Here is a 27,351-nt window from a genome sequence, read left to right on the forward strand (position 1 = left end):
TTTGACTGGTTGTCCATCTGACAACCCGGCCTAATAGTTTGTATGTCAAGAAAATTATAAAAATATCAAAATAAGAATCACTAATATCTTCACTGTAGGAGAGATTGATTAGACCATTGATTAGATTAGATTAATTAAAACTGATTGGTTGGAATTAAACAGGACTATAGCTGAGCCTTATGATGTTTTCATTTATATATTTGATTATTGATTCCTAGAGCCACAGTATGATGTTCCAACTGTTTTAACAAATTATTCTTATTTTTCAAATTGGGGGCAGGGGGGGGGTGTGGGGTGGGGAAATACATTATCAATGAATTTGGACACAAAAAAATTCTAAGATGCCAATCAGGATGCTCATTATGGATTCCAAAGGCTCAGGTAAACTCTTCAATGAAGTGGCAGGGTTTGGGATTGTAAGTGTTTCACATAATAAAATGATTTTCAAAATGTTTCCTTGTGCTTTATTTCAAATTGTGAATGTTCTGATTTTGGCCAAAAATGAGAAATAAAATCTTGATGCTTTGGCCAGACAAAATCATTAAATTTTGAAGAAAAAAAAATGTTCTCAAATGCCAGTCAGGATGCTCATTATGGATTCCAAGAGCTCGGGTATACTCTTCAATGAAGGTAAGTGTCAGAACACTAATAAAATGATTTTCAAATGTGTCTTTGTACTTTCTTTAAATTGAGAACGAATAATCTCATTATTGGTTAATAAGAAGGACACCCTCTATACAGTGTAGAAAAAACTAAAAAAAATTGGCCAAAAAAAAAGAGAATTGATAAGGCTATAAGCCATACAAAATCCCAAAAATTTTGACCAAAAAAAAAAAGTTCTCAAATGCCAGTCGGGATGCTCATTATGGATTCCCAGAGCCCAGATATGCTTCTCTCTGAAGTTAAAAGTGGAAGTCTATGAAATTTTTAGCCTATTAAAATGATTCTCAAAATGTTTCATTATAAATTCTCTCAAATTGAGAATGAATAATATCATTGTTGCTTTATAAGAAGGACACCCTCTATCTAATGCATATGTGTAGGAAGAACTAAAAAAAAGGTCATGATTTTGGCCAAAAAAAAAACTCATAAGGCTATAGCCATGCAAAATCATTAAATTTGGACCAAAAAAAAGTTCTCAAATGCCAGTCAGGATGCTCATTATGGATTCCCAGAGCCCAGATAGCTTCTCTCTGAAGTTAAAAGTGGAAGTCTATGAAATTTTTAGCCTATTAAAATGATTCTCAAAATGTTTCATTATAAATTCTCTCAAATTGAGAATGAATAATATCACTGTTGCTTTATAAGAAGGACACCTTCTATCTAATGCATATGCATGGTAAGAACTATAAAGGTCATGATTTTGGCCCCAAAAAAAACTCATAAGGCTATAAGCCATACAAAATCATTAAATTTTGGAAACAAAAAAAAAAGTTCTCAAATACCAGTCAGGATGCTCATTATGGATTCCCAGAGCCCAGATATGCTTCTCTCTGAAGTCAAAAGTGGTAGTTTATGGAATTTTTAGCCTATTAAAATGATTCTCAAAATGTTTCATTATAAATTCTCTCAAGTTGAGAATGAATAATATCGTTGTTGCTTAATAAGAAGGACACCCTCCATCCAATGCATATGTGTGGAAAGAACTAAAAGGGTCATGATTTTTACCTCCCCCCTCCCCAAAGTAAGGCTTTGGCCATACAAACTCATTAAATTCAGACAAAAAAAGTTCTCAAATGCCAGTCAGGATGCTCATTATGGATTCCCAGAGCCCAGATATGCTTCTCTCTGAAGTTAAAAGTGGTAGTTTATGAAATTTTTAGCCTATTAAAATGATTCTCAAAATGTTTCATTATAAATTCTCTCAAATTGAGAATGAATTATATCATTGTTGCTTAATAAGAAGGACACCCTCCATCCAATGCATATGTGTGGAAAGAACTAAAAGGGTCATGATTTTTACCCCCCCCCCCCTCCCCAAAGTAAGGCTTTGGCCATACAAACTCATTAAATTCAGACAAAAAAAGTTCTCAATGCCAGTCAGGATGCTCATTATGGATACCAAGAGCCCAGATATGCTTCTCTCTGAAGTTATAAGTGGTAGCATATGGAATTTTTAGCATATTAAAATGATTCTCAAAATGTTTCATTATAAATTCTCTCAAACTGAGAATGAATTATATCATTGTTGCTTTATAAGAAGGACACCCTCCATCCAATGCATATGTGTGGAAAGAATTCAAAAGGTCATGATTTTTGACCCCCCTCCCCCAAAAATCAAGGCTTTATCCATACAAACTCATCAAATTCAGACATAAAAAAATTCTCAAATGCCAGTCGGGATGCTCATTAATGTTCCAAGAGCCCAGATATGCATCTCTCTAAAGTTAAAAGTGGTAATCTTTGGAATATTTAGCCTATTAAAATGATTTTCAAAATGTTTCATTTATAAATTCTCTCAAATTAAGAATAATATCATTGTTGCTTAATAAGAACGACACCCTCTATCTAATGCACATGTGTGGAAAGAATTAAATAGGTCATGATGTGGTCCATACGGCTGCAACTTTACAAATTTAGTGAATTTGGAGAACGAAAGTTCTCAAATGCCAGTCAGGATGGTTATAATTGATTCCAAGAGCTCAAGTTTACTCTTCTATGAAGTTAAGTGGCAGTCTATGGAATTTATACCATAAAGTGATTCTCAAAATGGGTCCTTGTAACTTTTAGTCAAACTAGAGAGAGAATATCATTATTGCTGAATTAAGAAGGACACCCAATTAGTTCTCAATTGACAGTCAGGATGCTCCCCATGTTTTCATACAGAGCTCAGAAATATGCTTTACTATGCAGTTTCTATGTTTTTTTAGAATTTCTTTCAAGGTGGGAATGGTTCTTCTCATTCCATCTATTTTTGTAAAATTAAATGAAATTAGAAAATCAGAAATTTGCTTTTCTATCCAGATAAAAGTGGTAGTCTATGGAATTTTAAGCCTCATGATATCATAACAATTTTCAAAGTGATTTAGAATAACCTTCTTTAAACCTGGGAATGAATATGACATTATTACATCATTCAAAAAGACACCCTCCTTCCTATGCATATACTTAAAAGGTCATGATTATGGTAAAATATAGAGTTATTTTTAAAGGGTTAAAAATTCCCAATAAACCACTTTAAACTGATCCTAGACAAGCATATCATGAGCATTCTATCTGACATATGAAAGGTTTTTTTTTTTCCGACTGAATTTAGGGTTCTATTTATTATCGTTTAGCATTGGGTGTTTATTACTATCTGTTTTAGGCTTTTACAATAATTGTCTTACTGTACTATTGTTTCTCATACTTATTTATATTTATAAACATAGACTATGATTTAATCTTTTGTGCATTTTGTTAAGTTTTTAAAATTATTTTACTATTTACATACTTCTGAAGTTGTTTTGGACTGTATGCGTTCAGGTTGTATTTTTTTTATTATCGTTTAGTACGAGTGTTTTTTTATATTGTTGGGCTTTTACATTTTATGCCTTATTGGTTCTATATATTTAATATTTAGGTTTTTGTTACTATTTGTTTTTAGGTTTTACATTTGCAAAGCGCTTTGAGCAGTGTTGCTGATTATGCGCTTAAAATATTACTTATTATTATTAATATTATTGACTGATGATTTTTTTGTTTTAGCTTTTGGTTAAAATCACAGACTTTTTTTAATTCTTTCCAAAATTATGGTTAGGATGGAAGTTGTCCTACTGCATTAAGTTCAAATAATATGCTACATTCTCAATTTGAAAGGAAGTGAAATGAAACATTCTGATAATTATTTTAATATGCAGAGGTTTAACAGTCCATAAACTTCAACTATTAGTTTCAGTGTAAAGCATATTTCTGAGCTCTGGGAATTTATAATGAGCATCCTGACTGGCATTTGAGAACCTTTGTTGTTTGTCCCAATTTAATGATTTTTGCATGGCTGAAACCTAATGATTTTTTTTGTGGCAAATCATGCCTTCCTGTTTTTTCCACAAGCAACAATGATATAATAAATTCCTAATTTGAAAGAAGTTATAACAAAACATTTTAAAAATCATTTTAATATTTAGCGACTCTAAGTTCCATAGACTAACTATTTAACTTGGAATCCATAATGAACATCCTGACTGGCATTTGAGAACTTTCTATTTTTTTTGGTCCATATTTAACAGTTTTGTAGGCTGAAACCTTATAATTTTGTTTTATTTTTTGGCCCAAAAAAATGAACTTTTAAGTTGAGGATATCCTTCTGAATTAAGCAACAATTATATCAATTCCTAATTTGAAAGAAGTTATAATATAACATTTTAAAAAATCATTTTAATATTTAGAGGCTTTTGGTTCCATAGACTAACACTTTAACATCAGAACTTTCTATTTTTTTGTTTGTCCAACTTTAACAGTTTTGTTACTCTAAAACCATAAAATTAATTTAATATTATAAGAGGCCTAGCTCTGAGAATCCATAATGAGCATCCTGACTGGCATTTGAGAAATTGTTATTTGGTCCAAATTAAATAAGTTTGTAAAATTAAATTTAAGTTAAATTTAAATTAACTAAGTTATGATTTTCTTTAGCTAAACCATGACCTTTTAAAGTATTTCCACAATGATGCATAGGATGGTGTGTGTCTTTCTGAATTAAGCAACAATCATATAATACAATCCAAATTTGAAAGAAATTATTATGACAAATTTTGAAAATCATTTTATGCACATTTCTGAGCTTTGAGATGCCATTATGAGTATCCTGACTTCTGTCCAAATTGAATGATTGAATGATTTTTGATAATATTTGAAAACAATCATGACCTTTTAAGGCCTTTCCAAAATTACGCATAGGATGAAGGGTGTCCTTCAGCAAAAAGCAACAATGGCATTTGAAAACTTCTGCCAAATTGAAAGTTTTGTAGGGCCATATATAGCCTATGACTTTTTTTTTAAAATTCTTTAGCAAAAATTATGACTGTTTTAATTCTTTCCAAAATTATGCATAGAATGTCTTTTATTCTCAATTATCAGGTCTGGATGCTCTTTATGGATTCCTAGAGCCCTGGTTTGCATTTGTTTAGTGGTAGTCCCTAATTATCAAAATGATTTCATATAACACAAAATCATTCAATTTAGATTCTCAGCACCAAGAATTTTATGCTTTTCTCTGAAGCTAAAAGTGGCATGTTAAGAGGGTTAAAACTCCATTTTTTTCTGTGGCTAAAATTCTGACCTTTTTTTAATTCTTTCTAATATTATACCTACATTGGAAGTTGTCATTCTGATTTAAGTTATTATTACTTCTGAATTATTACTTCTGACTTATTACGTCCGAGTACTTATTACTTCTGAGTTATTATTACTTCTGAATTAAGTAATATGATCTGTTCCCACATTGATAGAAGTTATAGCCATTTTTTGTAAAATCACTTTAATGTTTAGAGGGTAAAACTTCTAAAGACTACCACCTTTAACTCCATTTTTTCTGTGGCTACAATCGTGACCTATTTTTAATTCTTTCTAATATTATACCTAGATTGGAAGTTGTCATTCTGAATTAATTAGATGAATATGATCTGTTCCTACCTTGAAAGAGGTTATAGACATTTTCTTGGGAAAATCACTTTAATGTTTAGAGGGTTAACTTTCAGAGAAAAGAACATTTCTGGGCTCTGGGAATCTATTTTAGAACTTTCATATTTTGTCCAAACTATAATGATATTGTACATGCTGATAAATACCTTATTTTGTTTGCCTTATGATGATTTTTAATTATTTGCCAAAATAATGACCTGTTTCTAAAATGATTTGATCCCAATTATTTATTATGTAACAGGCAATAGCCTTGTGATTCAATTTGGTTTTGGCCACACTCATTTTATCTTTTCATTTTAACTCAATACATGTTTCTGCATTTGAAAACTTTCGTTTTGGTCCAAATTTAATGATTTTGTAAGGCTAAAACCTTATGATTTTTTTCATTTTTGGCCAAAGTCATAACCATTTAATTTTTTTTCCACAATTACGCATAAAGTGGAGGGTTTCCTTCTGTGTTAGGCAACAATGGATACAATCAATTCCAAATTTGAAAGAAGTTATAATCAAACATGTTAAAAATCATTTTAAATATTTAGAGGCTTTAAGTTCCATAGACTAACACTTTTTACTTCAGAGAAAAGCAAATTTCTGGTCTCTGGGAATCCATAATGAGCATCCTGACTGGCATATGAGAACCTTTTTATATTTGTCCCAATTTAATGTTTTGTAATGCTAAAGCTTAATGATTTTTGTTTTACTTTTTACCAAAATCATGACCTTTTAAGTTGTTCCACAAATATATGCATATGATTTAGGGTGTCCTCCTAAATTCAGCACCAATGATATAATTCATTCCCAATGTAACAGAAGTTATGAAAAACATTTGAAAATCATTTTAATAAGCATAAAAATCCAAACATTACCACTTTTAACCTTCAGAGAAAAGTATGTTTCCAAGCTCGGGGAATCGGTAAAGAGCATCCTGACTGGCATTTGAGAACATTTTGTTTGTTCAAGTTAATTGATTTAGTAAGACTATTCATATCGCCTTACAAATTTTTAAATTTTCCACCAAAACAAAATATCATGACCATTTTCATTCTTTCCACAATGATGCGTAAGTGACAAAGGCTGTCCCTCCTAAAGTAAGCAACAATGATATAATACATTCCCAATGTGAAAGAAGTAATTATGAAACATTTTGAAAATCATTTTAATAAGCATAAAATTCCATACACTACCACTTTTAACTTCAGAGAAAGTATGTTTCCAAGCTCCGGTTCCGTAATGGGCATGCTGAGTGGCATTGGAGAACTTGTTGAGTGTTTGGCCCCAATTTAGATATCATGAACAGTTTAATTCTTTCCACGGTGATGCATTAGATGGAAGGTGTCCTTCTGAAGGAAGCAATATGATATAAAACATTCCCAATGTGAAAAAAGGAATTTTTAGAAACATTTTGAAAATCATTTTAATAAGCATAAAAATCCATACACTTACCACTTTTAACTTCAGAGAATAGCATATTTTTGAGCTCTGGGAATCCATAATGAGCATCCTGATGGCATTTGAGAACTTTTTTTTTTGTCCAAAATTTAACAGTTTTGTAAGGCCTTGTAAGCCTTACAAGTTTTTTTTTTTTTTTTGCGGCCGCAATCATGACCTTTAAGTTTTTCCACAATAATGCATAGGATGGAGGGTGTCCTTCTGTATAAAGCAACAATGATACAATACACTCCCAAGAAGTAATTATGAAACATTTTGAAAATCATTTAATAAGCATAAAATTCCATACACTACCACTTTTAACTTCAGAGAAAAGTATGTTTCCAAGCTCTGGTTCCGTAATGGGCATCCTGAGTGGCATTGGAGAACTTGTTGAGTTTTTGGCCCCAATTTAGATATCATGAACAGTTCAATTCTTTCCACGGTGATGCATTAGATGGAAGGTGTCCTTCTGAAGGAAGCAATATGATATAAAACATTCCCAATGTGAAAGGAATTTTTAGAAACATTTTGAAAATCATTTTAATAAGCATAAAAATCCATACACTACCACTTTTAACTTCAGAGAATAGCATACTTTTGAGCTCTGGGAATCCATAATGAGCATCCTGACTGGCATTTGAGAACTTTTTTTTTTGTCCAAAATTTAACAGTTTTGTAAGGCCTTGTAAACCGTACAAGTTTTTTTTTGGCGGCCAAAATCATGACCTTTAAGGTTTTCCACAATAATGCATAGGATGGAGGGTGTCCTTCTGTATAAAGCAACAATGATATAATACATTCCCAATGTGAAAGAAGTTATAATGAAACATTTTGAAAATCATTTCAATAAGCATAAAAATCCATAGACTAAACACATTTTAACTTCAAAAAGAAGCATATTTCTGAGCTCTGGGAATCCATAATGAGCATCCTGACTGGCATTTGAGAACTTTCTTTTTTGTCCAAAATTTAACAGTTTTGTATGGCTATAAACCTTATGAGTTTTTTTTTGTGGCCAAAATCATGACCTTTTTAGTTCTTTCCACACATATGCATTAGATAGAGGATGTCCTTCTAAATTAAGCAACAATAATATCATACATTCCCAATGTGAAAGAAGTTATAATGAAACATTTTAAAAATCATTTCAATAAGCATAATAATCCATAGAATAACACATTTTAACTTCAGAGAGAAGCATATTTCTGAGCTCTGGGAATCTATAGTGAGCATCCTGACTGGCATTTGAGAACTTTTTTTTGGTCCAAATTTAATGAATTTGTATGGCTATAAACCTTATGAGTTTTTTTTTTGTTGGCCAAAATCATGACATTTTAAGTTCTTTCTACACATATGCATTAGATAGAGGTGTCCTTTTGCATTAAGCAACAGTGATATCATACATTTCCAATGTGAAAGAAGTTATGATAAAACATTTTGAAAATCATTTTAATAAGCATAAAAATTCATAGACTAACACATTTTAACTTCACAGAGAAGCATATTTCTGAGCTCTGGGAATCTATAGTGAGCATCCTGACTGGCATTTGAGAACTTTCTATTTTTGTTTGTCCAAATTTAACAATTTTGTAGTGCTAGAACCTTACAATTTTTTGGCCAAAAATCATGACCTTTTTAAGTTTACCAACAATTATACATTAGACAGAAGGTGTCCTTCTGAATTAAGCAACAATGATATAATCAATTCCTAATTTAAAAGAAGTTATAACAAAACATTTTAAAAATCATGCTTTAAGTTCCATAGACTAACACATTTCAGAAAAAAAGCATATTTCTGAGCTCTAGGAATCCATAATGAGCATCCTGACTGGCATTTGAGAACTTTCTATATCTGTTTGTTCAAATTTAACAATTTTGTTAAGGCTAAAACCTTATAATTTTGTTTTAATTTTTGCCAAAACTATTGACCTTTTAGGTTTTTCCACAATTATGCATCATATAGAGGGTGTCCTTCTAAATTAGGCATCAATGATATAATCAATTCCAAATTTGAAAGAGATGTAATAAAACATTTTAAAAATCATTTAAATATTTAGAGGCTTTAAGTTCCATAGACTAACACATTTCAGAAGAAAAGCATATTTCTGAGCTCTAGGAATCCATAATGAGCATCCTGACTGGCATTTGAGAACTTTCTATTTCTGTTTGTCCAAATTTATCAATTTTTTAAGGCTAAAACCTTATAAATATGTTTTACTTTTTGGGCAAAAATAATGAGGTTCTAAGTTTTTCCACAATAATGCATCAGATAGAGGGTGTCTTTCTGAATTAAGCAACAATGATATAATCAATTCCTAATTTGAATGAAGTTATTACAAAACATTTCAAAATCATTTTAATACTTAGAGGCTCTAATTTCCATAGACTAACATTTTAATTTTAGAGAAAAGCACATTTCTGAGCTCTGGGAATCCATATTGAGCATCCTGACTGGCAATTGAGAACTTTCTTTTTTGTTTGTCCCAATTTAACAATTTAAAGTTAGGTATATCTGAGCTTTTGAAATCAATATTTTAGCACCCTGACTTAATATTTGAGTCCTTTATTAAAAACCTTCCATATAATTATTGTAAGTCTTTAGTCATTATGATTTTTTTCTAGAATCACAATTTTTTTAAATTGTTCCCAAAGTGATGCATAGGCTGCCCTGTTGATTATAAAAATGCAAAGGGTTCAAATAAATTCAGTGTTATTTAAAGCTATATCATAATTTGAGGCTTAATATTTCATAGAACCCCACTTTTAACTCAAGAATAAACCAGATCCTAGTTTGGTGGAAATTCCTAATTCCTAAACTGTTTAATTTTTGTTAAATTTAAGGTTTGCATAACCTGTCATAATTTTCAGCAACAAAGCACGAATTCCTCTTGCTTAAAAAAAAACATGCCATCATTTGATGATGACCTTATATTGCCCCTAATGTTAATTATTATGACCAAAAAATAAAACATAAATAAATAAAAAAATTAAAAAAATTGTAATCATAATATTTCACTTATATATAGAACTTATACCAGCAATAGGTCTCAAAGCGCTTTACAGAAGATATGTTACCCTGGTCAATGATAACCTGTCCCAGAGACAATCCCTCCAGGCGGCTGCAGTTATATACTGCGCCCAATGACAAGTTACCTCACAGGTACCCATTAACCCCTGGGTGGAGAGAGGCAATTGAGATAAAGCATCTTGCCCAAGGACACAAGGTAATGGACTAGGCAGGAGTCGAACCAGCAATCCTTGGATCACAAGTCCGACGCCATAGCCAATCGTCCACAACACTCTCTAAGGTTTTGAACATGCAGGTTTTGAAACAGACCCACAGAATATTTCACTTTTATAGCGCTTATACCAGCAATAGGTCTCAAAGCGCTTTACAGAAGATATGTTACCCCTGGTCAATGATAACCTGTCCCAGAGACAATCCCTCCAGGCGGCTGCAGTTATATACTGCGCCCAATGACAAGTTACCTCACAGGTACCCATTTAACCCCTGGGTGGAGAGAGGCAATTGAGATAAAGCATCTTGCCCAAGGACACAAGGTAATGGACCAGGCAGGAGTCGAATCAGCAATCCTTGGATCACAAGTCCGACACCTTAGCCAATCGTCCACAACACTCTCTAAGGTTTTGAACATGCAGGTTTTAAAACAGACCCACAGAATTTTTCATTTTTATAGCGCTTATACCAGCAATAGGTCTCAAAGCGCTTTACAGAAGATATGTTACCCCTGGTCAATGATAACCTGTCCCAGAGACAATCCCTCCAGGCGGCTGCAGTTATATACTGCGCCCAATGACAAGTTACCTCACAGGTACCCATTTAACCCCTGGGTGGAGAGAGGCAATTGAGATAAAGCATCTTGCCCAAGGACACAAGGTAATGGACTAGGCAGGAGTCGAACCAGCAATCCTTGGATCACAAGTCCGACGCCTTAGCCAATCGTCCACAACACTCTCTAAGGTTTTGAACATGCAGGTTTTAAAACAGACCCACAGAATTTTTCATTTTTATAGCGCTTATACCAGCAATAGGTCTCAAAGCGCTTTACAGAAGATATGTTACCCCTGGTCAATGATAACCTGTCCCAGAGACAATCCCTCCAGGCGGCTGCAGTTATATACTGCGCCCAATGACAAGTTACCTCACAGGTACCCATTTAACCCCTGGGTGGAGAGAGGCAATTGAGATAAAGCATCTTGCCCAAGGACACAAGGTAATGGACTAGGCAGGAGTCTAACCAGCAATCCTTGGATCACAAGTCCGACACCTTAGCCAATCATCCACAACACTCTCTAAGGTTTTGAACACACAGGTTTTAAAACAGACCCACAGAATATTTCACTTTTATATAGCGCTTATACCAGCAATAGGTCTCAAAGCGCTTTACAGAAGATATGTTACCCCTGGTCAATGATAACCTGTCCCAGAGACAATCCCTCCAGGCGGCTGCAGTTATATACTGCGCCCAATGACAAGTTACCTCACAGGTACCCATTTAACCCCTGGGTGGAGAGAGGCAATTGAGATAAAGCATCTTGCCCAAGGACACAACGTTATGGACTAGGCAGGAGTCGAACCAGCAATCCTTGATTCACAAGTCCGATGCCTTAGCCAATCGTCCACAACACTCTCTAAGGTTTTGAACACACAGGTTTTAAAACAGACCCACCGTAACTGCTTTCACCACTTCTTTGCCATACTTAGGCGCGTAGCCAGGAATTTGCCAAGGGGGGGCGAACCTGTAGGCAAACTATCAGAGCCAAATATATGGCTCTGCAAACTATCTAAGCGTAGCGCCATCAGGAGTTTGCTCGAAGCGTACAAGAAAATTTTGGCCGAAAATGCCTCCCAGTTTGCTGGAAATGGCACTTCCCAGGCCTTGTAAGTTGCATTTAAGCATTTTCGATTTTGAAATTACTAGGGATATCACAAAAACATACAAAAAATAATATGCTCAAGTGGGGGGAGGGGGGAGTCGCCCCTTGGCCCCCCTTGGCTACGCGCCTGGCCATACGCATACACAACCTTTACCATAGTTCATGGCCTCAGGGGCCATCCATTTGATTGGTATCTGTCTCATGTTGTTGCTGTCGATCTGATATTCCTCTTCTTCTCTCGACATTCCAAAATCGCTGATCTTCAGAATATTCTTCGTGCCAACCAGACAATTCCTCGCTGCCAGGTCTCTGTGAATGAGGTGAAAGCATGACCATGAGTTTTACAGAGGTATACTGTGGGAGCATGGCAGTGACCATATATCAATCTACTAGATCTGCTGTAATATACAGAGCATTTGGCATCTCACGTTATTGGGCCCCTCCCAAAAAATTTCTCCCGACCTTAAGGTTTCATTCCTTAATGTTGCCGCATTTTTTATAAAGTTAACATCATTTCAGGTCCACAGAGTGTTTTATTCTAACATTCGTGTAGATGGATAGAAGATCAATGGTGTGAGGTGGGGAGGGGGGGGGGGGAGTGCATGATGGTGGTGAGGTTCTATCTGTTAACAGAAAGTTACTTATCACTACAATTTACTGGCAGCATTCTACAATTACAACCATCAAGAGCAAAATGTCTAATTTCTAAAAGGATTGGGAATGTCCCATTCTCCTTACTTGGTTAAGTAACAAGAATTGTCTTTAATTAGTATCCAGTTTTGACATTTTCCGTTTGAAAGCAGATATCACACAAAGTTTTAAATAGACACGAGTCCTGATTACTTATCTGAGTTCTTCTTGTTTGTTCCTCAACAAATACATACTAGCATACATGCATACCCATGCCTACATCCATAAACCCACACACATGTTTATTAATCCCAGGACAATTTCTAGTTTACCTGTGAATACAACTTTTGCCCTCCAAGTAAGCCATCCCTGATGCTGCATCTTCACTCATCTTGATCCTCTCTGGGACACTCAAGGTCTTACTGTCATCTCGAAGCAACTTCAAAAGGTCTCCTCCTGCAAAGGTGACAGAGAAGCAAACATCAGTCAGGAAAGTCAATCTTTTCAAAAATTTACTGATTTCATCTCATAAATCTATTATTGTTAAGTCTGTTTTGTGTGTGTCAATTATGATACAAGCCTAACCGTACGCAAATAGAGTTTCTCTATTCATTGTAAATGTTGCACAGAAGTGTAAAAGTAAGCCAAAAACTAATGAAAGAGCTTATATTTAACTGCACTATTCTCTGAATGTGTGGCCAGAAATCCACCATACAAATCTTCAATTACTGGAAAATGTCACAGTATATTTAGAAAGATATTTATTAGGATATTTATAATATATGGATATATATGGATAATGTAAGGATATTTATCATATTTATAAGTCGGTCAAAATAGGTTACATTCAATCAACCAATACATCTCCACTTAGGGGAAAAGATCTTGAGTTGGGCTATTCAACTAGCAGTGTAAAAATATTTTTCTCTTCGATAAAATTTCACGTTGTTTGCGACCAGAAAATACTTCTCCATACAACTAACCAGAGTGGCAGGGTATCCATATACAATGAGATGTTTATGGTGTACCATATTCCCTAATAAATCAAAGGCCAAATTTGCCCCCTAATCTAACTAATTTGATAGCTGTCACGGAAAAAAAGGACTGATGTCAAATCCATTTTTTTTCTGGTTTTTGACCTTGTACAAGCTCCATGACGATGTAGATTGGATGTCTGTCTGTTGCCACGCCGATAAGTTTGACGATGTTGGGATGGTTGTAATTCTTGAGGATGTAGGCCTCTGAAAGGAACTTCCTTCTCGTTGCTGTGTCCACCGTAGCCTTGCACGTCTTGACGGCGACAGGTTTATTCTTAAATGTTGCTTTATGGACGTCACCGAAATGTCCCTGCATGTACACAAGAAAAAGGATGCTTATGAAACTAAAAGAACAATGCAGTCAACAATCCCCTCCCCCTCACCCCCACCCCCCCATTTCATTTTTTTCAAATATTTCATTTCACTAAGGGTGCAATAGAGAAGAGTTACAAACTAACACAGTTTTAACAAAATATTCATACAAAAAATCACTCCTTTTTTTCTTTTTCTTTTCACCTTACATAAAGAATGCAGCAGTAGTATAGACAAAGAGATGTCACATGGGATGTCATGTGATATGTCACATGAGAGCTCACAATATATGTCACATGAGCGGCAACCAGTGGCTTAATCAACCATAAAACAGTCATTTCTCATTGCCTACAGCTGCAGGGTAACATCTTATGTTAGCTGTACCAACAGTACGAATCTCCCCAACTAACTCAACATCACTACGCACACATACTGTGTTGATAGGAATAGACTGGAGTAAACAACATGACACATGTTGTGCACACAGGGTCATCCCTGTTAGATTCAAATACAAGTCAATTGGCCAAAAAAAAATACAAGGTTTCAGGGTCACTTTTACAAAGTGGGTAAATGTCAGTGAAATACCTCATCTACCAATTAACTTTCCAATACCATTAAAGGCAATGAAGACTCGCCCCAACCGCATGCTGCCATCTGTAAAATTTTACTCTCTGTTGCTTGCAAGTGACGTTTTGTTCATGTCGCTACAAAATGCAGACAGTAATGAAACGTGATACCTTGTTATCTTTAGCTGAAACTGAGATGCCCGTCGCTGTATCGTTTCTACACTGTGCTGTGGGTATTGACCGCAGCTGTATGTACTGACTGTACACTAGTGTCTAATTACCGAAGGTAGCAAGCTGTATGTGTATTTGCTGGGTTCGATGGTGGTGTGTAACACTTCTGTTACACCTCATTCGAAACTAGGTCAGATTACCGGCATTAGACGTTTCTTTTTTTGCGCGAGTCTTCACACCCTTTAAAAGATTGAATCGTTGTGTCTTTCATGAAACTCACCTGTCCTAATTTGGTGTCCAGCAGGATGTCCTCTTGTCGAAGGTCGTGCTCGTCCTTGACCTTACTTATTGGATTTCTGATCATCGCGTTGGACGCTTTCGTCACCGGTGTTTGAGTTGACATGTGATGGTTCACCAGTTCCTGGATTGACCCAAAACTCCCTCCTTCCAATCGATACTGTAAAAAACCCAGAACATTCAAAAGGCTTCAAAAAAATGTGTGGGAGGAGAAAAGTCAGGCATAATGATATATCATATCAAACCCATACAGTATGCTATTTCAATTTTATACATTGTCATCACGTAATGTGAGGGAGGATGGTGAAGGGAGAACCCAGATGTGAGGGAGGATGGTGAAGGGAGAACCCAGATGTGTGGAGGAGGGAGGGGGTGGCCTTTGAGGACCCCTGGCCCCATGACTGCCTACAGATGATGGTATTGTAAAACCAAAATGTGTATTTTACATGGTGTTCTTACATGCTTTCTATTATTTAAAAGAAAAAAAAAACACTATTGCAATAATAGCTATCAGCAGAAATAAGTCCCAAGATTTGATTTGCTGTCATAGATTAGGTTACGCTCTGCAGGTTTAAACACTCGCAATGGACTGACCGTACTATCGTCTTGTTTCACTATCGGGAAGTGCCTCTGTTTATCGGCGGACCTGCAGGAGAGCACGTACTGGCCGGAAGCGTCGCTCTTGAATCTGACGATAAAGTCTCCCTCCTGTTTGAGCAGCTCCTCCGTCTCCTGTCTCGGCAGGGCGCCGTGGTACCAGGCTTCATCCTCCAGGGGGACGTCCTTGTTGGAGCTCTGCTGTAGACACAAACATCTCTGCTGTAAGTTACTCAACATCAACAACATTCTGTTAAAACAACAACTTTGGACAACAAAAAATATAACTGAACCTAACTGTAATAGGAGACTGACTTGACACAATGAAGTCAGACCACAGTTGGAGCACACTTCTCCCATCTCATGTTTGTTCAGATGGAAGATTTCAATTATCATCTATGTGCACAATGTCACCTGACAGTGCACATATCACCTGACTGAGTGCATTTGTCACCTGATTGAGTGCACTTGTCACATGACTTCAGTGCATAAGAATGGTCTACCCTTCACCCACCCCAGATCCAATACTTGCTAATGTCACAGAACCTAAGCAGACCCAGAGATTGAAATAAGCCAAGACAAAAGGATTAACTCATATCTCCCATTCTTGGTATCATTTAAATGTACTATGAATTAACCATTGTCCACAGGTTTTCAATATTGGCCAAATGCTTAACACGCTAAAATTGTTCAAAGTACTTCCCGAAAGGCTTTCATCCTCTCTACATTATACTGAGATGAGTGGGTGGGTGTTCAATTAGATAAATATGTCGCAGTGAGTTTATATGCTTTGTGGGTTGAAATAGTATACTTCTCGTTATTTGATGTTTTTAGTATGTGTAGGGGACACACTGATGCCTATTAATATCAGTGGTTAATGATTTAATATTCACACACACACACTTACGACTTGTATAAACTCCCTTCATACCTCTTTAATACATCACACCCACGCATGTTTATGAGACTGATATTTTCACCGGTACATTAAAACAAAGCCAATCTAAAACATATCAGTACAGAATTGCCAAGGAATAATAAATTTAGGTTGCAGATAAACCCAGCTTCCTTTTAAAAAAAAAATGGTATCAATAAAATCTGAGGTTTAATCTTCCTTCCAATCTGTAATATAGTATTCCCACCTAACATTTCCCAAGAAAATCGAACATGCGACTGAAGCACTGGGAACCTAAATAACTCAGACAAAGTAAAACAAGAAGTGAAAGCAACAAGGAAACAGTCACCTTTATCACTAGTATACTAGCACTCTCTAAATCAACTTTAACACACCTGCTGGCCTTGTTTATCAAACACGAGACACCTTGCAGCTAGCATTACGTACAGGTTAACACAATATTAGCAATACATGTTTTGGAAATGTCATGTCATAAGTGTAGTGTTAGTAGAAATCAAGTCAGAAAATCTGCTAGAAATGAGCACTTCCTTGTCCAAGGATATGTTTCTCTTGAATCTCCCAGGGGATGGAGTCTTGACTAAGACAACTATGGAGATTCGTAATTCAGGATGTTTGTACATGAATAAAATTTCAACTAGCTTCAATTACGTCTCTAGTTTTTGCAACAGAGGATAGGAGGAACAGGAGAACTAGCACATCTCCAAGCAGACACAAATTTTCTCTGACATTCAGATCAACTCTTAACAGTTAATATACAGAAAATAGTAATTTATCATGTCTTATTTATAGAGGTAGGTTAAAGGTCATATGTATTTTCCTCCCAAGTTCATTGCAGACATTTCTAGTCAGTTAAATAGGACATTTAAGTGTCTCATGCCATATGGTGGCCAAAGCAAGAACTTAAGTGCAAATGATTGGTCATGGATTACCACTTTTCTAGCACATTTTCACATACATGCACGCATACAGGGGGATAGGAGCTTAGAGGGGGGGGGGGCTGGGGGCATGTGCCTCCCAACTATTTTTCAAAATAGCAAATGTGCCCTACTGGCAAATAAAAGGTGCCCCTTTGATGAAGAACTGTCTTTTGGATATCTTAAGCCTTTGTTAATTTAAAAAAAAATTAAATTATTATGTGCACCAACGTTGTATTGATAGCATACTAACACATGTATCATATAAGTGATTTGGCCGGTGTGTATCGATTTATAGCACAACGAGTGATGGTTGTGGAATGAGAAAGTGCCCCTCTGATGTTGTGCCCCCCCCCCACTTTTTGGAAGCTTCCTACCCCTGCACCCACATATACTTATACATGAATACACAAACACATACACCCATACATATATATACTGCAATTCCATGCTCAACATGCAATAGTGATATCAAACAGGGCGCTTACTGTCAAACACATTCACTTATTGCTATGGGAACGGGGAAGGTGGGTGTCCCCATCAGGTCATCTACATTACCATATTCAGGAGGCACACCTCCATGATGTAGCACAAACCCAATACTAAAGTTGGCATGCATGTTACTGATGGCAGTTAGGATGTGTGGGAGTCAACAGAGGTTGTTTTCATATATGTACAAGCACCTCCTTTCCCAGGTTACCATCACAGCATGCACTCATACATGATAACATACACACATACATTTATACACATGCAAATGCACTTTTAATACACAAAATCCAAAGACAGGCTCCATCCTGTACATCTCAGTTTATGTGGTTTTATTAAGTTGTAACCATGGGGATCTTCAGCTATGACTAACAGGCCAACTATACTGAAGCATCTTGTTACTAACCAAAGCTAGAAGCTATTACCACATATACTTCTGGCATTGTTGCTATATTCGATGAAAAGAAGGGCGTGCCTTTACCATATCGAACACATATTGTTTTTCGGTTTATTTCTTGTTTGGTGGAGGAGAGTTTGGTATTGTGTACCCAGCAGAAGGACATGACCCAGCTAGCAATAGTAACTTTTCTTTTATTGTTTTACATGGTCATTTACGGCATTCTTGAGAGTTTCAGCAGTAACAAGAAAGTTATGCACAACAAAATGCTTTAAGATTGCCAGGACAAACTATATTGCAATATTTAGTAATAATGTCTTCTCAGGATGCAAAACACTCACTTCCTGTTTGTTCAGTAAGGTTTGAATAACCATGCAAACATGACAAGTCAAGGATCTCAAAACACATCAGGCCCACAGCTAGGTTTGTCACAGATGGAGGCATCCCCAAACAAGGCAACCCTCAATTTAACAATAGGAGGTAATTTATCTCCAAATCATTAGATATACAACTAAATCAGAATTTTATAACATTTTGGTCAACATCTGATGGATCTCGCTGCCTTTGCTATGAAACTGTAATTTCGAAAAATTCCACAGAAAAGCAGGTCAAAAAGATTGTTACATCAGTAATATCATTTTGGAAATTGGCTTGGCCTAATATCCAGAACAATCCCCTAGTTACAGGCCTTCAGTTCATGCTAGAAGCTACTCACTTTAGCGTAGAAGAACTGATTGGTTTGTCTTCTGTAATAGGAAAACTGTTCTCTGGCTGTGATCTTCACAAGTACAGAATAAATGAACAATTCTACAAACTTGTCAAAATGTAGGCAAAAATAGGCTACGTGTCAATACTTGTTTGGGAGTGATTGATTCAATATAATGTCAGTGCACATACAGTATATGATACCACTCATTGATTTATCATCTGACATAGTATGGGCAGTCAGTTTTGTGTAGCAGCCTACACCCATTGCCTATCATTACATAAAGTAATGTGGTATGTTTTCATTTAGCTTGCCGACGGAGATGAATTAAGCTGTATTTCTAGCTTTCATGGATTCTGAGCATTAATTCTGAGGGGTGGGGGTATGGTTGGGGGGTGGAGGTATGGAGGGATGGGAAAGGGGTATGGTGGTTCGTGGATCAGTCCTCACAGAAGATCCTGGGGGTGTAGGGCTAAAAGTTTGCATACCTCTGATATACAAAACCTAGTATCCTTCTACATTAATTTGTATCCATGATGCCTTTTTTCTTTTCAATATAATCCATGAGATGTTTCTACAATTTATTTACCTCGTAAAGTTGGTAATTCCTTGTTGAAAGTGAAATATCAAGAATCGACAGAAAATACAAAGTTTTTATCCCAAAAAATGGTGTACCATCATCTAAACTAACTTTACAACCTAAAAGGAATTTGTTGGGCAAGAAGGATCTTTTTCAAGCACTTGAATTTCACTATAATTTCAAAAATAGCAGGTCTCTGTTAAGTACACTCCTGAGCCAGTCCTTATATTTCACAACAATTTAGAAGTTAACAATTATTTTGTCTACCTTCATAATCCTAGTTTACCATCTGACCCTACTTTACATAATTATTCCAGAAAATTAAATATTGAGATTGTAATGTAAACTCACAGTCTGGGGTATAGGTCCCAGGGATTGCTGGTCCTTTAAGTCTATCCCTAACGGCAGTTGGTCCGGGTGGATTCCTTGTAACTTTTCCTGGAGGCAGGACAATTGCTGCTCTAGCTTCGTGGCACGTCAAGTTTAAGATTTCTCGAGAGAGATCTCGGTAATCTTTCTGTTTTGTAAGCAGGCTGCGGTAAAATAACAACAAAAACAAAGCAAAAGATGAGAGATCAACATTATCCAATAGAACCACAAATGTCAGTTAAAATTGATGTAAAAATATTTCAGACCAACAACTTTTGATCAGCTTTTCTGCCCATCTGGTGTTACCATATAAAGGAACTGTAATGTAGCTAGAAATGTCATCTGTTATATTCAACCCAACAGATGGGTGGACCAGGAGTAAGGAAATTAGGCAAGGTTTAAAGTTTTACTTATGAAAGAATAAAGTATGACTATAAATCAACATTAAGAAACCATAATTTTTTAATTCGTCGGTGATAGTAGCTTTGTGAAACCTTCCACAGTTTAATGGTCTGCATATAAGAAAGGTCATGCAGGAATGTGCACCAGGAGTACCGAAATTAAGAAAAGGTTTAGTTTTGCTAATGAAAGAATAATGGATGACATTAAATCATCAAGAAACCATAATTTTATAATTCCTCTGTGAAAGTGGCTTTGTAAAACCTTCAACATTTTAATGGCCAAGCCATTAAAAAGGTCATGCATATATTTTTTGGTAGTACATAAGATTGAAGACAATGGTGTCTTTGTAATAGCTTTTCCATTCTTTCTGGCTTTTTTCTTTCTTTCATTTCCCTTCTTTAATGGAAGATCCATTTACCAAAAATATTTGAATAAATTGATTTGGTTTTACAAACCCCTCAGATGGCCGGAAACGGCCCTTCCCGAGTGTTCATTCTGGTTCCCTGGCCTCTTGCTAACTTGAGAGACCTCAATTTTGATGTAGAAAAAGGGCACATTTTTAACCTGAGGAAAAGTTGGGGGGCACGTGCCCCCTGTGCCCCCCAGGTTCCGTCGCCCTTGCATGCACTTCTATGTCACCAAAGCTAGTAGTAACTAAATGTTACCTCAAGAGCCTGTGAAATGACATTTAATGGCCACCGAAAATGGAACATCTCCTTCAGAACATTGATTTAATTACAGGAAATACTTCAAAGTGTAGCTAGTAGTAACAAAATGTAACCTCAAGAGCCTGTGAAATTACCTTCAGAGCATTGATTTTCATAGATGGCATAAAGTACAGGAATTATAAGTGTAGGTGAACCGAAGCATAACAGACTCAATCAGAGATAATTTGCAGAGTATTGCAGAGGTTTGGTAACACATTTAAAACTACGCACAACTATGCATGCACTTGAGTTTACAAAAAGCAAGAGTGATTTGAACAGCCACCTAATATGGAAAATATTCAATGCAACAAAGACATGTCAGAAATGTTTAACATACACGACAAACTGAGGTAAACAACCCCCCCCAAAAAAAAAAAAAAGAAAAATTAAGGACAATATTTTAATAAGTTATATGACATAAGTTGTAATGCATAAACACCAGATACCACCACCAAATGGATACATGGCTAATACATGCTTAATTCCCACACTTTTCAAGTATATTAAAGAGTTGTTCTTTATAAACAACTTTCACAGGCATAATTAAGAACATCAAATAACTGGATTAATATTCGGTCAAAACTTTAAAGCCACCATACCTTCTACAGAACTAGCTAGGAACAATGTTAGACTTATGATTTCCAAATCTCTAATATTTTTTTGTTTTTTTTTTCCTTCTTAAAAATACTTTTCATGAAGGTTCAAACTGAACCTGGTAAACTATGTTGATTACCCTATCAATATACAAACCTGAATTAAACAACATTAAATAAAACACAAAAGTAGCCACTAATAAAGAAAATTAATTACTTGAAGAAGAAGAAAGAAAAAGATACAATACCTTAATTAACCCAACATGTGTAACTAACTGTTACACTGCTTTAAGAATAATTCCATTATATAAAAAAAGTCCACAGAAAGGCATAGAAAGAAAATAAAAACTTGACTTAATTAAAAGTGTTAAGAGTACAGGTATCAAACAAACTTTCTCATGTTGACTTCAGATAATTTTGAATTGTAAATGCTATAGCCGTGCAGTTTACTGGCGAGACTAGTTTACATTCACATAAAGGAGGAAAATTCAAATTAATTATAATATATTATAATAAATTATAATTTTTTTAATATATTTTTTTGTTATTTATATTTTTATTAAAATTTGATTATTTTTTGTTGTTGCAATATTTAAAAAACGTTTTTAACATGCATGTCATATGTTACTCTCCCATAGATTCAGGAAAGTTACTTTTGGAATGATTGATGAGAACTCTTGGCAAATTTTCCTCTTTTGTAAATCAATAACAGAAAACTATAACTGTGATATATGTTAACAAATTAAGTCTGACTGATCTCCTTCGAGTTTTTGTCTAATATCCACAAGAATGGAAAAAAATGCTAAAAAAGTGCTTATCTACTGCAAAATCCCTGTGTAAAATGACTTACTCCAAGACAGCAGTTTCTTTGTTTGATTCTGGAGGTATGTGTCCTATCTCCTCGTCTAAGATCCGTAAATCGTTCTCTTTCTGGCTAATGTTATCTTGTAGTGTATTTAGTTGTTCACTCAATGCAGACAGTCTGAAATGGAGACAAAAAAGAAACAAAAACAAAATGAATTTTCAACATTTACATACACCACCATCAAAGTCAAGAAGTTAGGTGAAAAATAAAAAAATAAATCCATCTACATTGTTTGTGGGTTTGCTAAATCCCTTCTACATCGTGAAAGATTAGGCAAGATAAGAAGATACTTCAAAGAGTCACTTTAATCATTTATTGATGATATTCTAAATATTCGTGTATGGTGTCATTGCACAGAGGGTGGAGCTAGCTGTGTGGTTCAACAATTTCAAATGACCTTTGACATTGGGTCACTATTATCTCACTGTTACACTTCCATGGAAATGGTTAAGATGGTCCAAACTTAAATCCTTTATGCAACCTAAAGTGTTTCTTTTCCATGGTTAAGATGGTCTAAACTTAAATTATTTATGAAGGCCTTCGGTTTTTCTTTCACCAAGAAAATACATTTAATTTCCCTTTCGTTTGTTGGAAGGCATTGTGAACTCCTCTTTAATTAAGTGATTAATTCTTAAGTAAACCCTTGTTGGTTTTTCTCTTTCCAGTGTATTTCCTGGTTATGTGTCACTTAAAAAAGCTATTTTGATGACATCTTAGCAACCCATTAAATCTCTACTCATTCTTTTTACCCAAATATTCCAGATCTGACATTACACCTACAATGCTAAAACACCCACATTCCTTCCTACTTTCCTGTGTCAATATTTAACTGAATTTATGTTTCAATTTCATTCTTTAAATTCAACCTCAATCTAAATGTCGACGTTCATAGGAACATGACGTTTGGTTTATAGATAGCCTACATCTATAGTATCAACTTCACTCTTTAAAGGATGATGTAGCGCACAAAATTAAATTTGACAAGTTGTAGACCGGTTAAAAACCGTGTCTGCTGTCAGTGCAGGTTGTACATCAATACCACTTTAAATTCTGGAGAAGTGACCATTTAAACAACTGCAGTTGATCACATTAAAGTGACGCGACTAGTATGGTCTAACACAGACACCATTAGGCCAATTCCTGTGATCTATGCAACACAAAACTGAACGAAAAGAAATAAGAGTTTCATGGCCACGATTGACATGATCACAAAGTTTTACAAATTGTGATTGAATGTAATTCAAGGATGGTTCTGTTGTTTATATGATGTTTACAAAATCCATATATTGGTTGAGTTCTTAGAATGTTTAAAACAATGGAATAAACATTAACTGTGAAGCCCAAGGTCATGGTCAATTTAGAGTTCAAGAAGATTTTATTTTAATGGTGAATATCGTGAAAACTGGAATAGCTATAGAAACGTTACTAGTACACAAATGTGTTTTTTTTTCTTCTTTTTTTTCTTGCAATATGACATATCAAGACTACAAATTCTACCAAAAACCTGCCTTAAAGGAATACAGAGTAAACTTTCATTGGTAATTACTACTGTCAAATTGATTTCATCAGCATCAATGGGAACTAACCAATGCTGGTGTAGTAACAGGAATTTTTAGCACCTGGATATGAAAACTTAAGAAAAGTATTTCATGTAAACATTCAGTATACTTCTTCAATAAAACTCAAATGCAGGGGTTATAGAGGTCAGTGGATTTGACTGCTTTGAAAATCACGTATCACTGGTAAGATGCGTCAAGCGCCCCCTAGAGGCCTCTTTTTTGGTCAGTTTTCAACTTCAGAGGAACAATAGACAACCGAAAAACTTTTTGGACCATTAAAGGTTTGAAAAACCTTTGTTCGTCCAAAAGTGTTTCGGTTTTCTATTGTTCCTACGAATAGAGGCTGCTAGAGGGCGCTCGACGCATTTTGCCAGTGATACGTGATTTAAAAGCAGTCAATGATAACCTGTCCCAGAGACAATCCTTCCAGGCGGCTGCAGTTATATACTGCGCCCAATGACAAGTTACCTCACAGGTACCCATTTAACCCCTGGGTGGAGAGAGGCAATTGAGAGATAAAGCATCTTGCCCAAGGACACAAGGTAATGGACTAGGCAGGAGTCGAACCAGCAATCCTTGGATCACAAGTCCGAAGCCTTAGCCAATCCTCCACAACACACTCTAAGGTTTTGAACATGCAGGTTTTAAAACAGACCCACAGAATATTTCACTTTTATATAGCGCTTATACCAGCAATAGGTCTCAAAGCGCTTTACAGAAGATATGTTACCCCTGGTCAATGATAACCTGTCCCAGAGACAATCCCTCCAGGCGGCTGCAGTTATATACTGCGCCCAATGACAAGTTACCTCACAGGTACCCATTTAACCCCTGGGTGGAGAGAGGCAATTGAGATAAAGCATCTTGCCCAAGGACACAAGGTAATGGACTAGGCAGGAGTCGAACCAGCAATCCTTGGATCACAAGTCCGACGCCATAGCCAATCGTCCAAAACACTCTCTAAGGTTTTGAACATGCAGGTTTTGAAACAGACCCACAGAATATTTCACTTTTATAGCGCTCATACCAGCAATAGGTCTCAAAGTTTTTTACAGAAGATATGTTACCCCTGGTCAATGATAACCTGTCCCAGAGACAATCCTTCCAGACGGCTGCAGTTATATACTGCGCCCAATGACAAGTTACCTCACAGGTACCCATTTAATCTCTGGGTGGAGAGAGGCAATTGAGATAAAGCATCTTGCCCAAGGACACAACGTTATGGACTAGGCAGGAGTCGAACCAGCAATCCTTGGATCACAAGTCCAATGCCATAGCCAATCATCCACAACACTCTCTAGGGTTTTGAACACGCAGGTTTTGAAACAGACCCACCGTAACTGCTTTTTCCACTTCTTTGCCATACGCAGGCGCGTAGCCAGGAATTTGCCAAGGGAGGGGCGAGTCTGTAGACAAACTATCAGAGCCGAATATATGGCTCTGCAAACTATCTTAGCGTAGCGCCATCAAGAAAGCGTACAAGAAAACTTTGGCTGCAAATGCCTCCCAGATCGCTGGAAATGGCACTTCCCAGGCCTTGTAAGTTGCATCCAAGCATTTTCGATTTTGAAATTACTAGGGATATCACAAAAACATACAAAAAATTATGCTCAAGCGGGGGAGGGGCGGTCGCCCCCATGGCCCACCCATGGCTACGCGCCTGGACATACGCATACACAACCTTTACCATAGTTCATGGCCTCAGGGGCCGTCCATTTGATTGGAATCTGTCTCATGGTGTTGCTGTCGATCTGATATTCTTCTTCTCTCGACATTCCAAAATCGTTGATCTTCAGAATATTCTTCGTGCCGACCAGACAATTCCTCGCTGCCAGGTCTCTGTCAATGAGGTGAAAGCATGACCATGAGTTTTACAGAGGTATACTGTGGGAGCATGGCAGTGACCATATATCAATCTACTAGATCTGCTGTAATATACAGAGCATTTGGCATCTCACGTTATTGGGCCCCTCCCAAAAAATTTCTCCCTACGTAGAGATTTCATTCCTTAGTTAACCTTGTCGCATTCTTTATAATGTTAACATCATTTCAGTTCCACAGAGTGGTTTCTAACATTCGTGTAGATCGACAGGAGATCAATGGTGTGAGGTGTGGGGGGGGGGTGCATGGTGATGAGGTTCTATCTGTTAACAGAAAGTTACTTATCACTACAATTTAATAGCAGCATTCTACAATTACAACCATCAAGAGCAAAATGTCTAATTTTTAAAAGGAGTGGGAATGTCCCATTCTCCTTATTTGGTTAAGTAATGAGAATTGTCTTTAATTAGTATCCAGTTTTGACATTTTCCCTTTGAAAGCAGGTATCACACAAAGTTTTACATAGACACAAGTCCTGATTACTTATCTGAGTTCTTCTTGTTTGTTCCTCAACAAATGCATACTAACATACATGCATACCCATGCCTACATCCATTAACCCACACACATACACATGTTGTTTATTAATCCCAGGACAATTTCTAGTTTACCTGTGAATACAACTTTTGCCCTCCAAGTAGGACATCCCTGATGCTGCGTCTTCACTCATTTTAATCTTCTCGGGGACACTCAAGGTCTTGCTGTCATCTCGAAGCAACTTCAAAAGATTTCCTCCTGCAAAGGTGACAGAGAAGCAAACATCAGTCAGTAAAATCTATCTTTTTAAACAATTTACTGATTTCATCTCATAAATCTATTGTTGTTTAGTCTGTTTTTTTGTGTATTAATTATGATACATGCCTTAACGTACGCGAATAAAGTTCCTCTGTTCATGGTACTTCTTGCACATCAGTGTAAAGCAAGCCAAAAACTAATAAAAGAGCTTATATTTAATTGCAATCTTCTCTGAATGTGTACCCAGAAATACACCATACAAAACTTCAATTTCTAGAAAATGTCACAGTATATTTAGAAAAATATTTATTACAATATTTATACGCATATATATGGATAATATAAGGATATTTATAATATTTATAAGCTGGTCAAAATAGGTTACATTCTATCAACCAATACATCTCCAGTTAGCTGCATAGATCTTGAGTTGGGCTATTCAACTAGCAGTGAGGAAACATTTTCCTCCTTGATAAAATTTCACATTGTTTGCGACCATAATATACTTCTCCATACAACTAACCAGAGTGGCAGGGTATCCATATACAATAAGATGTTTATGGTGTACCATATTCCCTAATGAATCAAAGACAAAATTTGCCCCCCTAATCTAACTAATTTGATAGCTGTCACAGAAAAAAAGAACCGATGTCAAATCCATTTTTTTCTGGTTTTT

General features: G+C 35.9%; 1 protein-coding gene across 12 annotated transcripts in view; it reads right to left on the reverse strand.

Moving 5' to 3' along the window:
- LOC139966967 (tyrosine-protein kinase Fer-like) overlaps window positions 1-27,351 on the reverse strand; it is a 62,567-nt gene that overhangs the window by 1,703 nt on the left and 33,513 nt on the right. For 5 of the 12 annotated variants that reach the window (XM_071970497.1, XM_071970498.1, XM_071970501.1 and 2 more), the window contains 5 exons: window positions 15,560-15,763; window positions 14,949-15,125; window positions 13,722-13,929; window positions 12,915-13,038; window positions 12,107-12,261 (listed from right to left, as the gene is read on the reverse strand). In XM_071970497.1, coding sequence (XP_071826598.1) covers window positions 12,107-12,261; window positions 12,915-13,038; window positions 13,722-13,929; window positions 14,949-15,071 — 610 coding nt within the window. In that variant the 5' untranslated portion in view covers window positions 15,072-15,125; window positions 15,560-15,763. Of the gene's footprint in view, window positions 1-12,106; window positions 12,262-12,914; window positions 13,039-13,721; window positions 13,930-14,948; window positions 15,126-15,559; window positions 15,764-19,915; window positions 20,098-22,485; window positions 22,618-25,746; window positions 25,899-26,551; window positions 26,676-27,351 lie in introns of those variants that run through there. The other 7 variants (XM_071970503.1, XM_071970500.1, XM_071970505.1 and 4 more) reach the window with 5 other exon arrangements.

This window comes from Apostichopus japonicus, chromosome 4 (assembly GCF_037975245.1).
Source record: "Apostichopus japonicus isolate 1M-3 chromosome 4, ASM3797524v1, whole genome shotgun sequence".
Taxonomy (NCBI): Eukaryota; Metazoa; Echinodermata; class Holothuroidea; order Aspidochirotida; family Stichopodidae; genus Apostichopus; species Apostichopus japonicus.